General features: G+C 49.4%; 10 protein-coding genes across 10 annotated transcripts; 6 read left to right on the top strand and 4 right to left on the bottom strand.

The window, feature by feature from the left end:
* Positions 1-157: 157 nt before the first annotated feature.
* Positions 158-998, top strand: N7533_004038 (alpha/beta hydrolase; the record flags this gene model as incomplete). The annotated part of the gene is made up of 2 exons (XM_057100688.1): positions 158-574; positions 639-998. The coding sequence occupies 2 exons, from the start codon at positions 158-160 to the stop codon at positions 996-998; spliced, it is 777 nt and encodes a 258-aa protein (XP_056960318.1).
* A 481-nt stretch (positions 999-1,479) lies between these two features.
* On the bottom strand, positions 1,480-3,288 carry N7533_004037 (beta-glucosidase; the record flags this gene model as incomplete). The annotated part of the gene is made up of 1 exon (XM_057100687.1): positions 1,480-3,288. One exon carries the CDS (start codon positions 3,286-3,288, stop codon positions 1,480-1,482), a length of 1,809 nt encoding a protein of 602 aa, XP_056960317.1.
* Positions 3,289-3,847: 559 nt separating this feature from the next.
* On the bottom strand, positions 3,848-4,183 carry N7533_004036 (uncharacterized protein; the record flags this gene model as incomplete). Its single annotated transcript, XM_057100686.1, has 3 exons — positions 3,848-3,864; positions 3,922-4,105; positions 4,169-4,183. 3 exons carry the CDS (start codon positions 4,181-4,183, stop codon positions 3,848-3,850), a joined length of 216 nt encoding a protein of 71 aa, XP_056960316.1.
* Positions 4,184-5,391: 1,208 nt separating this feature from the next.
* On the top strand, positions 5,392-7,242 carry N7533_004035 (uncharacterized protein; the record flags this gene model as incomplete). The annotated part of the gene is made up of 3 exons (XM_057100685.1): positions 5,392-5,489; positions 5,553-6,810; positions 6,865-7,242. The coding sequence occupies 3 exons, from the start codon at positions 5,392-5,394 to the stop codon at positions 7,240-7,242; spliced, it is 1,734 nt and encodes a 577-aa protein (XP_056960315.1).
* Positions 7,243-7,746: 504 nt separating this feature from the next.
* Positions 7,747-9,228, bottom strand: N7533_004034 (CDC2/CDK family serine/threonine-protein kinase; the record flags this gene model as incomplete). Its single annotated transcript, XM_057100684.1, has 2 exons — positions 7,747-8,611; positions 8,669-9,228. The coding sequence occupies 2 exons, from the start codon at positions 9,226-9,228 to the stop codon at positions 7,747-7,749; spliced, it is 1,425 nt and encodes a 474-aa protein (XP_056960314.1).
* A 415-nt stretch (positions 9,229-9,643) lies between these two features.
* N7533_004033 (copper chaperone CCS1) lies at positions 9,644-10,519 on the top strand (the record flags this gene model as incomplete). Its single annotated transcript, XM_057100683.1, has 3 exons — positions 9,644-9,698; positions 9,788-9,922; positions 9,954-10,519. The coding sequence occupies 3 exons, from the start codon at positions 9,644-9,646 to the stop codon at positions 10,517-10,519; spliced, it is 756 nt and encodes a 251-aa protein (XP_056960313.1).
* A 737-nt stretch (positions 10,520-11,256) lies between these two features.
* N7533_004032 (uncharacterized protein) lies at positions 11,257-12,168 on the top strand (the record flags this gene model as incomplete). Its single annotated transcript, XM_057100682.1, has 2 exons — positions 11,257-11,478; positions 11,542-12,168. 2 exons carry the CDS (start codon positions 11,257-11,259, stop codon positions 12,166-12,168), a joined length of 849 nt encoding a protein of 282 aa, XP_056960312.1.
* Positions 12,169-12,875: 707 nt separating this feature from the next.
* N7533_004031 (uncharacterized protein) lies at positions 12,876-13,220 on the bottom strand (the record flags this gene model as incomplete). Its single annotated transcript, XM_057100681.1, has 1 exon — positions 12,876-13,220. One exon carries the CDS (start codon positions 13,218-13,220, stop codon positions 12,876-12,878), a length of 345 nt encoding a protein of 114 aa, XP_056960311.1.
* A 1,048-nt stretch (positions 13,221-14,268) lies between these two features.
* On the top strand, positions 14,269-14,926 carry N7533_004030 (DUF1593 domain-containing protein; the record flags this gene model as incomplete). The annotated part of the gene is made up of 2 exons (XM_057100680.1): positions 14,269-14,577; positions 14,660-14,926. 2 exons carry the CDS (start codon positions 14,269-14,271, stop codon positions 14,924-14,926), a joined length of 576 nt encoding a protein of 191 aa, XP_056960310.1.
* A 51-nt stretch (positions 14,927-14,977) lies between these two features.
* N7533_004029 (DUF1593-domain-containing protein) lies at positions 14,978-15,832 on the top strand (the record flags this gene model as incomplete). The annotated part of the gene is made up of 1 exon (XM_057100679.1): positions 14,978-15,832. One exon carries the CDS (start codon positions 14,978-14,980, stop codon positions 15,830-15,832), a length of 855 nt encoding a protein of 284 aa, XP_056960309.1.
* Between the last annotated feature and the right edge of the window lie 36 nt (positions 15,833-15,868).

Below are 15,868 nucleotides of genomic sequence, written 5' to 3'. Positions count from 1 at the left end.
TCCCTCTATGCCGTTCTTCAGTCCCAGCACGATGGCCAGTACGTGGCTTTGTCGAGGTATCCAACCTACCCCTTGGCCCCTTTTAAGCAACATTCTGCCCCGATGTTAGTCAAGTCCCACCAGATTGAGTGACAACTGCAAGTTTCAAATAAGAAAAATGGCCGCCAATACCAGCCCCATCTTTGTCTTCGTGCCTGGTGCATGGCACACCCCAGACACCTTCGACGGCATTCGCGACTTGCTGAACAAGCGAGGATTTGAATCTGAGGCTGTCGCCAATCAATCTGTCGGCGCTGCTGATCCATTGACTGGTCTACATGCCGATATTTCCTTTACAAAGGATGTCATCCAGAAGTTGGCTGATCAGGGACGACAAATCGTGGTGGTGACCCATTCCTATGGTGGCATGGTCGGTGCAGGCGCCGTTGAAGGGCTTGGATTGTCACAACGGGCTCAGGCTGGCCTCCCCGGTGGTGTGATTCAAGTGGTCTGGATGGCCGCTTTTGTTACTCCCAAGGGCAAGTCGGTCATCGACATGTTGGGTGGCAACTGGCTTCCGTGGATGTTGCTAAAGGTATTGAGTTTTGCAAACCCTTGAACTTGAAGTTATATAAGTGTGTTAGCTGACATGGCTCCAGAGTCCCGATGATGGGTATTGCTACTCTTCCGAGCAAGAAACTGTCTTCTACCACGACATGACCCCGGCTGCGCAGCAACAGGCTATCGCTAACCTCAAGCCACACCCTAAGCCTTCTTTCTTGGAAAAGTCCGTGCACGAACCATGGCATGACATGCCCTCATTCTATCTCTTCTGTGACAAAGATCAAGCTCTGCCGCTCCAAATTCAGGAATCCTTTGCTCAGGCCTTGGGTAACCCGGGTACTTACCATGCGGATGGGTCACACTCGGCTTTCCTGAGTGTGCCAGATCAGGTCGCGGATGGACTGGAGCTTGCGTTGAAGGAAGGTCTGCAGAAGACCGCAATCGCTGTGCAATAATAGATTCCATAATTACAACGAGAATATAACGGCCTGGAAGATCGAGGCCGAAAATAGCTGTGTTGTCATCTTGTATGTGTAAACTTGGGTGCAGGTGAAAAAAAAAGCCCGAACGTTACACAAAATGCTAGCGATCTCATTTTCTGGGCTTAATATCTCATTCATATGACCGTGCGCTTGTTCGTTCAACATGGATGAGCTGAGGGAGGGAAAATAAAGGAGAAGCCGCCAGGGTGGGGTCAGATTAATACGCCATAGACGACTACGGCCGTACGGGAACATCAAACGGCATTACCTCGATGACTCAAGCATCCAAATCGCCACCAGCGCTCTCTCCGACATTTTGGTCATTCGGATGCAAAGTTTCATGGTTCGAGGCTTCTGTCAAAGGTAAAGCTAGCTCTAACATGAAATTATGGTGTTTATAGATGCGAAATTCGTCAGCTAGTCTAGGCGCAACGTGGGCATGATTCGCGTTCTATCACCCCCCTGCGATGTGCTGATGAAAAAAGTCCACATAATCGAAGATACTTCGCTTGAATCGTCTTCCAAATTTCCCATCAGTCCTATTCACAGTCTGCATCCCGTACTGATTCTCATAACTGCCCCACTCATTATTGTCAACATAAGACCAAGCAAGCGTCCCAATCACATTGACGCCATCCAGATGAATCGACTTTAGCATTTCCGACAAGAAACCTTGGTAATAGAGCGTTCTTTCCAAATCCTGTCTCTGGGCATCAACCGGGCGCCGGTGGTCTGCGATTGGATTGAAGCCAAACTCCGCTATCAAAATGCCCGATGGTTTGAATGTTTCCCAGACATAGCTCAGCTGTTGACGAACGTATTGGGGGGCAATTGCAGCGTAGGCATTTGACATATCTCCCATCGCCCAACCATCTGCTTGAATATTAGACGTTATTACGCAGTAAGGCCATGCGCTGCTTGATGGATTTGCAGCACAATTTGCAATTCCTTCAGGCGCAGGCGAGGCAAATTGTGCGACGTAGGGATCAAAGGCCCAAAAGTCCATTGTTCCGTGAAAGCGTGAAATTTGCCCCTTCGTCAGAGCAGTTAAATTGAGATTTGCCGTGGCAAGAGCGTCGGCTGGAATTTGTTGTCCTAGGAACAATGGATTACCCATGATCCCCAATATGAAGTCCTGGTATCTTAGCGCGGCTTGAATGTGGGTTGCATTTGATATGTCGAGGGGGACGGCGAGGTTATTGGCGAATTTCATGCTTATTTGACCAGTTCCCTTTAATTGCGTTTTATACCAGTGATACACCTCTGCGTGGGCGGCCATAATAGAGGTGAGATCATTCCATCCATTGAATAAATACTCGACTCCAACATTTGGCTCATTGAAGGTGAACCAGAACGGTATACGGTCCGCGTACCTCGTCATAACCTGCTTTGCGTAATAGAGAAAATGCTCGGGCAGTGTTTGCAGATCGTCCATTTGACTCAAAGGAAAGTCAAAGTGGTTCAATGTCACGAGGGGAGTGATTCCGTATTCAAGGCAAGTGTTGATCACATCGTCGTAGTGCTCAAGGCCCTTAGTATTAATAGGTGATCCAGCAATCCCGAAGGGGACAACCCGAGTCCATGAAATTGAGAATGAATAATACGGTATCCCGATGGCGGCTAAGCGTGCAATATCTTCTCTGTAAAGGAAATAGCCCATGTCTGCAATATTTGCATCGGACTGGTTATCATTGGACTGGATGGCTCCGACTGTGTCCATTATGGACGGTCCACGACCATCAACTTGTAGACCACCCTCAATTTGCCAAGCGCTACCGGAGACGCCCCAGATAAAAGTTGCAGGCAATTTCAAATTCGACTTCTCTGAACTTGTATAAAGCGCCGGGGGAAAAATCAATTCCTTTCCAGACATCGTGCCAGGGTTTCGAATCGTTGTGAAGGGTGGCGAGGAAGTGTAGGAGATATTGGCCCATAGCTCGGCGAATGCACTTTGCCCATATTTTCCATTTGGACCATCTTTTTGAGAAGGTTCAAGTTTGTAGTCAGTGTAACTTATATTTGTAGGAAGGAGAGTCGATACTTTGGCAAATTCTGGCGCAAATGGGGCGGGAAATGTCAGAGGTGTATGAAGTGAGGTTGCATAGCGGGCTGAAGTCACCCCTGTATAGGTAAAGGAACTATCAATAGCGGCAGATTCCGTGACTAACTGTACACCCTTCGTTGTTGTGGAAGCTGTGGGGGTCTGCAAACACAAGCACCTGTCCAGTAGCCCGACGAGCGCAGCACAAAGAAGACCACGCATTCTTATGTGGAAAGTGACTTGTAGATTATGGGAAGGAGTCAAATTTTTCGTATGCTACTTTCACTCTGGAATATGATATCCCATAGTAGGACCCTGTAGAATAAACATATGGGCGTGCGGAAGACCCTCGTCTTATAGAATTCTGAACCCCGACCTGGATATGAAATATGTGGGGAAAAGTGGGCAAAAGTCGGTCCCCCACCCCCACATCTTGACAAGCTTCGCCACATTTCCGATCGTAAAAAACTATCACAAACAGTTTTATTGTTTCGTGATACCAATTATCGAGAGTGCAAGACACTCTTTGACGATTGAGAAGAGAATACTTTCCTCGGCAGTGTCGAAGCGTACTATAAATAGACTTGTACCGCATAACTAATAGCTTTGGCAAAAGCTACGTATATGACTACTTAAGAGAGGTTTCGAAATAAAAATGGTATCTTATTCGTAGATTACATATGAATGTATCGTCGTAAGCCTCGTGTCCGCCTGTAAAAATGGAACAAATCTGAATGTGTCGGCGTAGTGAATCACTTAATCATTGCGCTGAGCAGATGATTTAGTTCTTAGCCTTCTCTGTGGGATTGTAAGTGTCTGATTGAAATTAAATGAAGTCTTGGGGAATAGGCTTACCCTTGTTGACGTCGGCCTTGGTGTCGTGGGACACTTCGTCCTTCTTGTCGACCAGAGCATCCTTGGCAGCGGAGGCACGAGTGCCGACGCTGGCATCGTTGTCCTTGGCGACCTGCTTGTTGGCCTCCTTGGAAGCCTCAGCTCCGGTGCCTTGGACAGTCTCGCTGACGTACTGAGCGGCGTTCTGAATGTGTTCATGTTAGTGATGACGAAAATGAATTGACACTGAGGGAGGCTGGCTGCTTACCTTGACAGTCTCCATGATGAGAATTGATGAAAAGAGTTGTTGGAAAAGTGGTAGATAGTAATTTGATTGTGAAGGTAGAAGAGTTGTTCTTGGAAGATAGAAAAGATGAATTCGTGGGCAGGAAGGGTGTGTTTTATAGATGGGCTGGAGAGTCACTGATATCATATTGCGTCATCGCTCAAACCAGATTAGTGGGGCAATCACCTTTGACGTGCAGGAAAATCAGGGACCCACCACCACCCCAACAAGGCCCGGCCAGACAAAAACAAGGTCATGGATAAACCTACACAAGTTCATTCTCCTTTTTTCTTGCTTGTGAGGTTCTGTGTCGTTCCATGTCGTCAACTACTGTAATCTGTCACATGTTGCACCTCAAGTGCATAGGTGGATCATGAATCATGATCGATCGAGGAACAGGCCGGGCTTTGGAGATGAGGGAAGTCCGACTGTGTCGGTTGACTCAGCAAATGATTCACATAACATTGCCTTGTCACGATCAGGTACCTAGAATGATGATCAAAGCATATATAAATCTAAATTCAAGGTCATCTCAAGCAAATGGTGACCTGCTGCTCCGTGCCAAGATTCTGGTCACATGCCTCGCTACTGATGGGCACTCCACCGTAACGAGACACGATAGAGAATCATGTATACCTCAAGTGTTTATGGTTTTAAATAAATTATGACCTTTGCTCAAATGAATGATCTTCATCTGATATGCCTCCAGTGCTAGTAGTAAATACCCTATGCTACCTAACTACGGGTTGCCCCGGCCCACATTAATGCCCCATAATATTTGGCAGTGGTTGCGGGGAGTGTTCTATAGAGTAGGCTCGGGCCGCATCACAACCACCTCAACACAGCAGAAGTGAAGTGGGTGATATTTCAGCGATGCAAATAACTTCAGCATTGAAATACAGCTACCAATAAGGGAATCTAATAAGTTACAGCATACTGTACTAGTTGGTAGTCACCAGCAACTAGTTAATTGTAACTGTTAGTATCAACACCGTGTGACATTTTCAGAGGCGTTCCTTCCTATTCGAGTAGTCAACATTCATATTCAAATTCACATTCACACTTCTTCTCTTTTCTTTTCTTCTCTCGTATCTTTCTTCCCTCCTACCCCGCTTTTTTCATATGTTTCTCTCGACTTTTGACCTTTGGTTTTGATTACCTTCCTGCTTGTCTCCGAAGTTTTGTGTTTGTCCCTATCTTCGAACATGAGCCCAAATAGGCTCGAGGGCAGCCCTAGGCGTGAGCGGCGCAGTGGAACCTTCTCCTTATCTGCAGCCTTCCGCTCGTCCCCGAAACGGGCTAGGTAAGTTTCTTATTTCGTGCCTGGGTAACTTGAACAAGGGCTGAACTAACAAGATAAATATAGTGTGCTCGAGCCCATTTCACCAATACATCCAGACTTGCAGCCAACTTGTCTGGAGAGAGTCCATTACCCGGTCTTCGACCCTCAGAACCCAAATCACAATCCGGCTGCAGCTATCGCACTACCACGATCACCACCGCCACGCCGACATGACCTTCAAGCATCGTCTTCCGAATCGCAGAGACACGGGTCTTGGCTTGAAGAGTTCCCGCGACGATCGATCCACAAAGCACGCTCAGGACTGCTGGCAATTCGAGCAAGCTTACTCCGACTTTCTTCACGTGAAAACACCGACTTTAGTGAAGCTATTATCGAAGATATGTCTCGCGAAACCTCCAGGCATATCGAGGATGTTTCTCGCGAGGTCTCCGGGCCTGAAGAAGATCATGTCCGCCGACATGACCATTCGAATTCAACACAAGAGGACTTGAGCTTTGGCGTCTGTTTGTTCCGAGCATCAACATCTCCTTGGGCCATATCTTTGGATGGAGCAGATGCAAATTCGGTACCCCGGATTGAGTCTCCTTTGCCTCTACCTCTGGTGAATTCCATCTCAGCACCTGCCGAGCTAGAAAGCTACTACTACAACAATACCGATGACGACCCAGAGCCGATGAATGATCGACCGGTGAGTATGCTATCCGAGGAACCGCCGTCGTATCGCTCGATCGCAGAAAACGCTCGATATCACCGGCGTTCGAATGATCCACGTGTGAGAGATAATACCAATCAAGAATTAACTGCGGATACAGCCAATGAAACGCCCAGCTATTTAACACAATTATCACCGTCGGTAGACTGGGATGGCCTCGGATCCTCAGCATCGAGTTTCAGGTATGAGGACATGTATTCATCTCAGAGAAAGAAGATCTCTAGATTCTCGGGTGTCAGTCCTGTCGGGTCAAGCTTGTCCTCCTCGCCTATCTCAGAGGTCACGCAATCTGAAACCCTAGTTTCTCAGGAGCACCTCCCGCCAAGTCGCGATCAACCGAAAAACGAAAACGTTGATCGTGAAGAGTTGATTCAGGCACCAAGCCCGCCTTCAGAGATAGTTACAATTGCATTTCCTGGGGTATACCAAGCTTTATTAGATCAGTGGGCGGGTGAAAGGCAGTATAAGTCGAAGAATGCCTCATGTGCTCCATTGGAAGTACCAGAGTGCAACCCTGTTGCGATTGCTCAAGCTAGGCAAACTGATGAAGGCGAGGCCGAATTTTCTGGGAACCGCCATTCATTCGGCCTCCATATGTCTCTGAGAACAGTAAGTCATCATATTTTTTTTCTCACTCCTTGAATTTTCTAGTGACTTCTCTAGGACCAGGGGCTCTCTGAAAAGTCTAGTGCAGCCTGTCGACAGAATCAAATGATCTTTTCGGCCCATTCACATGCGACACCGATTTCCCCTGATAGTCACAACTCGTCTACTCCCTATGGCCGAACGATTGAGTCCTTGTACGATGGGTCAGAATACTCCCACTACGCCCTCCCAGGCTCTTCGCCGACAAATATTACCTCCCCATCATATTATTCCAACGACATCTGGACTCCACTGGACTCTCCCATTGATGAAGAACTTATATTTTCACCCTTCCCCCGAAACGAGTACTGGACGGCCGATGGAAAGACAAGCGGCTTCTACCCCGATCAAGACGACCAGCCCCCCCGTAAAAGCAGAAAGCCGGTTCTATGGTGACGGAGGAATTCACAGTGGTCGTGGTCTCGATCGAACTCTTTCTGAGAGGCTGCGCGAGCTCACGGAAAGGATTCCAACAATGGGGGTCTCGCGATCCATGCGGCAAGATCCTCGGACTGGACTTGGGCTTAGTGAATCGACGGACGAGTCGTCCAAGGGTTCTGTTATCAGAGCTACTGGCTATGGAGCCCGACTAGGTTAAAAGTTGCTTGCCCCTCGTTCAGGTGTTTCTGCATTCGGGATTAGGTGTTACGTGGTGATGTTTTGAAGAAAGTCTGCCTCGGTCTTTGGATGGCCATTCAGTCTATCAGTATTATTCCGATTAATGTATGTTTATGCATAATGTGAGTTCATTCGCTCATTCAGGTTCATTTTCATTTGAATACCTAAGATGTAGCCAGTGCAACTCAAGATCTTCTAGCACTGGCACACCTTCAAGTTTGCTTTCCCAGCCCTGGAGTTTGGGAAGAGTCACGGTATATATAGGCTAGGTTTACTGTTTGACTATCCTAGGCGAAGCGTGAATCCGGCACCGGCCTCGCCCGAATCTCCGCCGGGTGCACCTCCAAAAACACCAGCAAAGTCCAGCTCGGGTGCTTCCTGGCCTCGCTGAGGGGCCGCGGGTGTATGATGACGCCGTCTCTTCTCCATGCCCGCCTTTGAGGGGAATGTTGGGAACATCTCTTTCGGTTTAGGGCGCGGGTCTTCCCTGAAATACGGATGCGCAAGACACTCTTGTGCGGATGGACGTGCGGCCGGATTTAAAGCCAGAAGGCCGGACAGTAGATGCATGCCGGCGTTGGTGAGGTAAGGGAATCGGGAACGAGGGAGAAGAGGCGGGTTCCCGGAGGACGAGGGTGCCGACGAGGGCGGAAGACGGAGGGATTTTGCATTTGGTAAGGAGCGGAAACCGGGCCAGGTCTGTGAATTGGGCGGGCCGGTTAATGCGAAGACTTTGGAAACCTGGTCCACTTCGTTTTTGCCCTGCAGAAGTGGTTCTTTCGTGAGTAGTTCGCCGAAGATACACCCGATGCTCCACATGTCGATTTCTGTGCCGTATTTGTCTGCGCCTAGGAGGAGCTCCGGCGCGCGGTACCATAGCGTCACGACGAGCTGGGTTAGCTTTGGTGGCGGATCGCCGTAGTAGCGTGCCATTCCGAAGTCGGCGAGTTTGATCTCGCCGCGGTTGTTCATGAGGAGATTGGAGGTCTTGAGGTCGCGGTGCATAATCCATTTGGCGTGGAGAAATTCCAGTCCGCCCACCACTTGCAGAAGTAGAGTTTTTGTTTCGGATGGGAGGAATGGCTCCCGCATTTCGTCTAGTAAGGTCTTGAGATCGTGTTCGAAGAAGTCCATGACGAGGAATACACTGTTGAAATGACCTGGTTAGCTTTTGCGCGAGCTAAAGGTTTAGAGAGGAACCTACTCGTCCATCTTATTCCCCATTACCACTTCTCGAAGGTAGACCACATTCTGATGCCGCGCCTCCAACAGCGTTTGAATTTCCCGCAGACCTGTGACTGGGAACCCGTCCGGCGAGTTCTCGATCTTCAATTTCTTCAACGCAACGATCTCCCCAGTTGTAATATCCTTCGCACGCGAGACCCATCCATAAGAGCCCTCTTCGATATGATTCAACCGCTCAAAGTTATCAACGTGTCTGCAGGGCCCCCATTCGCGCACCGGAAACCTCAACAGGCTAGAGACTTTCTTCTGCTCCTCGCCCCGGGCAACCTCCTCGGTCGATGAAAGTCCGTCAGGGTCATTCGATAGTCGCCTGCGCTTCTTCGGAGGGCCTGAGTCACCATTGGCGGTTTGGAGCTCGTTGACAGATTGTGCAGGCGCGGAAGCTTTGCTGGCTTGTTCGAGCTGGCGCTGTTTTTCCGCCTTGGCGCGTCGCTTCTCCTCCTTCTCGCGTTTGCGCTGGGCGATAATGGCTTCTGTTTCTGCGTCATCGTCTGCCCAACGCGATTTGGAGGCCGACATGGTGGGCGTTGGTTGAGGGAGGTGGGTTGCACTTTCAGGGAGATTCGATTCGGAATGACGTTTCGGTTCTGGGGAAGAAACGGGCCGAAGAACAGCTCCGATTTGAAATCCAATTTCCGCCCCGCCTTCCTGTCCGCGTCAAGCATTGGCTCTTTTAGCGGTCCCTTGCGATTCAAGCATCTTGACTCCTTTTCTTCTTTTGTCCCTTATATTGACTTGACATTCTTTGATTATCCCTACTCGCCCCGTGGTCTACCTTCATCCACCAAACGCCACCCTTCCGCATCGGCCTACTTTACCTTCGACCCCCGCCATGATTGAGCCTTTTCAGGTGGGCTTGCTCAGATATAGCATAGCTTGTATTGACAGTGTGAGCTGACTGGAAATAAAACTTCAGACTACCTTCGCGGTCCCAATGACCTGCGAGAGCTGTGTGAAGCATGTCTCCACCTCGTTGTATAAGCTGGATGGTATGATTGCCTCCCCCGCTACGGATACCACCAAGTCGCATCATATTTGTTAATCGCTGAGCTGACAAAAAACCCGTCAATTTGAACAGGAATCATTAAGGTCGACGCAAACCTCAAGGAGCAACTGGTTTTCATCGAAGGCACCGCACCACCGAGCTCTATCGTGTCCGCAATCCAGGATACCGGCCGCGATGCGATTCTGCGCGGTAGTGGCACATCAAATAGTATGCGCTGCAATCATTCTCTTCTTATTAGTCGAGATCCTTGGTGGATATATACTGACTGGTTCCGATATAATAGGCTCCGCCGTCTGCATCCTCGAAACACACTCCACCAGCGTCTCCAATAAAGTCCGCGGCCTCGCCCGCATGGTACAAGTCTCCCCGAACATGACCCTGGTTGATTTGACGATCAATGGTCTGGCCCCAGGTAAATATCACGCCACGATCCGCGAAGCCGGCGATATCTCGCAAGGCGCTGCGTCGACGGGCGGTATTTGGGACGCCTTGAAGACCAAGGCTCTCGGCTCGGATGAGGTGCAAAAGGAGCCGCGTGGAATATTTGGCTCTGTGGATGTCGATCAGAAGGGTCGGGGTAATGTCTTTTTGGATCGACCGGTTGCTATTTGGGAATTGATTGGTCGGAGTATGGTTCTCTCTGGTAGTAAGGAGGGACCCTTCAAGCGCGAGGATGAGAATACCTTGGTTGGTGTGATTGCGCGCAGTGCGGGAGTTTGGGATAATGATAAGATGGTTTGCTCCTGCTCAGGTAAGAATGTTTGGGAGGAGAGAAAAGAGCAGGTTGGTCAGGGAATGGCATGAGTGTAGCTGAGTTAAGTGGATGATGAATTACGAGGTAAATGCTTGAAATACCCAGCATATACAGAATGGATGTTCAAATGATGATATCTTGTATAAATTTTAGTACAAGATGGTACTATTTCAAAGTTGCTGTGAGGACAATCCAAGTGCAATATACAAGTCGTCGTGGATATCACCTGGGCACAAAATGGGTGGTCATTGAATGTCCCCACTACTAGTATTCAATAATATAGGCAGTCAACACGGGAAGAAAACTTCCAAGGCTGATAACCTTGGAAAATTATACTCTATACTAGTAGAATGTACTATACTAGTAGTACACAGACCGGCTAGACAATGCATGCAGCAGTGTATGATCGACACAGGGACGGGTGACGAATTAATCACCGAGTGGGGCAGATCGACTGAAAAGTTCTCAGTCTATCAGACTCTTCAGCTGGTCCATGTGAACACAATACCCCACGGAGTACTCCGTAGTATGGAGTACATATATGATCTATCATTTTTCTAGAAACCATCACCCCGCATTAAATGATAGCTCCGAATTACTTGCATCGCTAACAAAAGCAAAAGGCAAAAGTAAAAGTGGCGATGTTCGGTCTAGACGTTTGTGACTAAGGCATCACGTGGAGTCGAAGGCATTTCCCCTCGACGTGCTCAACTTCGAATCCACGAGCTTGGATAATGGCTTGGAGGAGCCCCGTCTGTCTCGATATCCTCATCTTGCTTTGCTCGCAATGCTCGCCCCCAAATTTCCATTCACCAACACCTCACTGCCGTCCGTCCCTCCCGTAGAAGAAGCCGCCCCCACATACTCGCCCGATCAGGTCCCCTCGTGCGGCGGCCATGGCACCTTGGAGATCCTCGAGGTAACCCGCTTCCTGGAGGCGAACGGGATTGAATGCTGCGTGGTGGGCGTTTCAGCTTTGATGTTCTACGGCGCCGGCCGTTCCCGAGATGTACGACCGTCTCCCTCTTTCTCTCCTCTTCCTTCAATCTTGTCGGGATTGCAAGGCTGACAGGTGAATCGCCAGGAATGGGATCTCTGCGTCCCCGACGACAAGCTTCACGAGGCTGCAGCTCTGCTCGCCTGTGGCTCTATCGCCGATAGACTCCACTCCGTTCCTCCGCTCCCTATTCAGCACCCTTCCTCACTCAGCCATACCTACCACCGATTCAAAGGCAAAGGCATCCACTTCTACGTGATCCTCGTCCCCGCCCATGACGCCCACATTCCCTCCGGCCCCTTCCGTATTATGCGCAGCATGAATAACATCCCATATCCGACCCTGCAGGTCCTCATGCAGAGCTTCTTGGACACGAATGACGAAGTATCGCTTTGTGACTGCATCGATGGGTCAAATGTCTCCGAGGAGTGGGGACGACGGTATCTGGATCTAGATGGTCCGAATGACCTGGAGTGGGCGAGTCGCATGAATCAAAGAGCCAAAGAGGCCGCTCAAGGAAGAGGCTGGCCATTTGTGCACTACTTTCCTACACAGAAAATCAACAAGCGAGAAAAATGGGAATCCAGGGTAAGAAGCAAAAAGGGACGACTCGAGTGGAAGACACCGGATTCCTTATTTGATACACGATTCCGCCTTAAGGGCTCTCCGGACCCATGGACCCAGAAGCTCATGTCATGCTAGTGATGTTACCATGAACTATAATGAAGGATACAGATAAATAAAGCAGTAAATAAATAAATACATGAAATAATTATATTGATAATATAGTATACTATGTGTTTGTGTAGCCTACCCCAAATTCAAGATTCGTTATTGCATAGCACTGATCAAAGGCCTAAAAGGGTCCTCATATTTTCAACCTGATCCGGGAATGCACCATACGTCGTCGCATATTGCGTCCAGAAATACCGCCGCTGTTCCACGTCGTAATAGTCCCTAAATGTCGGGACCTGAACAGCGTACTGTGTGAATAGAAATTCCAGGTCAAGAAAGTCTTTACTTCGCTGATCACCACGCCGGGAATATGCATTCAGTTTTGCATAGATTTGAAAGAAGAGGCTTAATACCAGAACGGGCGATCCCAGGGGGGGTTGGCCTGTATGGATTTATGGGTTCGCGCGATGACTGAAGATCTGAAGGTGTGCCCAAATTTCCTATGCATGCATCCATGTCAACACTTGCGTCCGGAGCTCAAGGAAGAAAGATGTCAGATTTACCACTGATGACTATGTCCATACTGACAGCCAAGTCTGAAACTTGAGGGAATTCCTCGTCGAAACTCCGCCCGGTATCAATGAAGATCTGGACCGATGTTCGGCCATGAATAAATGGGTAATGGATTCTGACACCGCGTTAAAACTAAGTCTGGGGTTGAAGTTCTGATGAAATCATGGGTCCCTTGATCGAATCGAATCGAGAAGCGAAATCATGCCGCGAAAGGGAGATGCGAGAGGGGGGTCATGTGAGAAAGAGTTGTCAAAATACCGAGGCTGCGCAGTCAAGACCTGCTTCAAATTGGCCATCGAGGTGGCTACCGTAATATCAATATCCTGGGTTCGGCGGCGTCCACCGCGTAGGTAGACAGCCCATCCCCCGATGAAGGCATAAGTGACCTGATTGGCCTCGAAGAGCCCCGCAATGAACCTAGCTGCGAGACCCAGGTGCAGGAGGTCGGCTGTATTCGATGGGTAATAAAGCTCTGCGAAGCGGTCTGTGTTGTATATTTCCGCCATATTAGGGGAAGAGAGAATGATCGGATGGAAACATCCGCTGGTCCCCGATGATTAGGGGGGACTCCCATCCTCTGGAGATCAGGAGATGGCGGAGGAACTTGAAGGGGAGGGGCAGGAACAAGGGCGCAAGTGTGGTGGTGAGTGATCCCTGTCGTGGGTTGGCGTGGGCGCCCGGATCGTGTGGCACACGTGACGGGTACTAGTATGTCTCAGCAACTGCTTATAGTGAAGGATCATCGTACGTTGATATAAGGGTTATACTGGCGAAAACTGTCATCATGGGCGAACCGAAATTGGCAATTTCCCCCGAATTATACGAGCCGCTATGCTCCGAGGGGCCCCGCTTAGGGGAAAGGGGTACACTGCTTCGACTCGGGTGTCACGATGTCACGGGATTGCACTGAATAGCGCAGTATCAAAAGATTAGATCACCAGTATTGCTAGTGTGGATATTAGTGTAACCTGGACAATAACCTTTAATGTTCCAGGAATTGATCGTCATCCTTCAAGTTGTCACTTAGTCTTATACGACTAAACAGAGATGAAGACTAGTACTATATTGAGTGAGTGAAGGTATGGTCTATTCCCACCCGGGCACTCAGCTTGTTAGACATAGCTGAACACATATTCCAAGGAGTAATAGATCCATATTCCGTGGATGCGTCGACTAGTACTAGTAGTTATCTTGAAGTGTGTGAATTCCTTCCCTCGTAGCCCGTCCTTTTCTCAAAGATGGTTAATGATAAGTGGTAACGCAAGAGTACTGCATCAGTGAAGAAATATCTGAATTCAGCGGTTACTACTGCTTATAGTTGCCTCATCGGAACTTCTCGCCGGTCAGAAGTGCGCCTTTGGGGCCCCGCGAATGTGGGGTGGGAAACATCGCCATTTTGGGCAGATCGTGGGGAAGCCAGACGGTTGCCTGAGGGGCGACATCGTTAACCATGGGGAAACTCCGATCCACGACTCAGCACACTAAAGGGACAAAAAAGCACTTCTGCTAGTTTTCATTTCCATTGCGATCGTTACGCCGTACTAGTAGTTCACGATGTCGGATCTTCGCAAGCTCGCGACCTTCCCATCCAAACCCCGCATATTCATCCTAACGGACATGCTGAACGAGCCTGATGACTCGCAATCATTGGTTCGTTATCTTCTATATGCCAATGAATTCGAAACCCGTGGAATTTGCGCAACAACATCCACTTGGCTGCGCTCAAGCATCCACCCGGAAGAAATCCGGCGCATCATCACTGCCTATGGGAAGGTTGTTAAAAAGCTCAACAGCCATGTGAACCCAGACTTCCAATACCAAGCAGCCGAGGACCTACTCAAGTTGGTTACATCCGGACCAGCTGTAAGTTAGCGTGGAGTCGCTAAACCAGGTATAGAAGCGTTCGGAGAATATATCGCTATTAATAGCTTGAACCAATCGATAGGTCTACGGCAAAAAAGCCCTTCGAGATCCGGAACCTCTGAGCATCGGCGCACAACACCTTCTGTCTACGCTTCAAGAATCCCCCGAGCCACTCTATGTTCCAGTATGGGGTGGCGTAAATACACTAGCTCTGGCACTGAAATATCTCGCTCAGACCTCATCTCCAAAAGAGGCGGCCATGGAGCGGGTCAAGTTGCGAGTCTACATCATTTCGAACCAGGATAACTCGGGCCCATGGATACGAGCCAAGTACCCAGACGTTTTCTAAATTGTTTCTGCGCACGGATGGAATCAATATGGCCAAGGACGCTGGCTGGGTATGAACGGTGGTGCAGGTGACGGGCCCGATCCAACCAAATTACTCAATCCATGGCTGAAAGACCATATCCAAGTTGGAGATTTCGGGGCTGAAGCCTATCCACCTATGAAACTTGGGATGGAGGGAGATACACCATCTTTCCTGTGGCTTGTTCAGAATGGGCTCAACCACCGAGACCGCATTGACTGGGGTGGGTGGGGAGGCCGTTATACTCGACCACAGGCTGAGGCGGATTGGGATGACGGGATCGACATCAATCACTTCTACAATGCGAGTGATTTCGGAGTTTCGGGTGCAGCTGAAAAACAGTATAGTGATCATAAGACGACGATCTGGCGATGGCGAGATGCAGTCCAGGCCGATTTTACGGCACGCATGCAGTGGACTTTAACCGATAGATTCTCCGAGGCGGGACATCCTCCTCTCGTGGATATAAATAGCCACGTTGGGGTGGATTCCCTGATTCTCCAAGTCAAACCGGGTGAGACGCATATTCTGAATGCTAGCGGCACATACGACCCGGATCACGCCCATGCGGAGACCAGTGGTCTGGACTATGTGTGGATGCTCTACGGAGACGTTAACGGCTTTCATTCCTTTGGGATGGGGCCGAAAGTCAAAATTGAAGCCATAGATGAAGACCCCGTGAGCCCACAACTGGCTGATAATGCAGCAGGCTTCTCTAGTCACATTCGAGGTAGTAAAGTCCAGGTTCTGGTGCCACCGATTGAGAGGAACCCCCAGACGGGACTGGTTACGCCAGACTTCCAGGTCGTGCTACAGGTCACCAACTCAGCAAGGCCATATCCAATCCGAAGTCACAAGCGAGTCGTCTTTTCTTTATGTGGATCATAGGTCGCCGGTGCCACTGGGGAAGATTCCTGAAGGGTT

The sequence above is a fragment of the Penicillium manginii genome, assembly GCF_028828005.1.
Source record: "Penicillium manginii strain IBT 31320 chromosome Unknown utg000004l:1.0-7231830.0:1.0-7236170.0, whole genome shotgun sequence".
Taxonomy (NCBI): Eukaryota; Fungi; Ascomycota; class Eurotiomycetes; order Eurotiales; family Aspergillaceae; genus Penicillium; species Penicillium manginii.
Note: the sequence above shows the minus strand (reverse complement) of the source record. Positions and strands in the feature narration are given on the sequence as shown.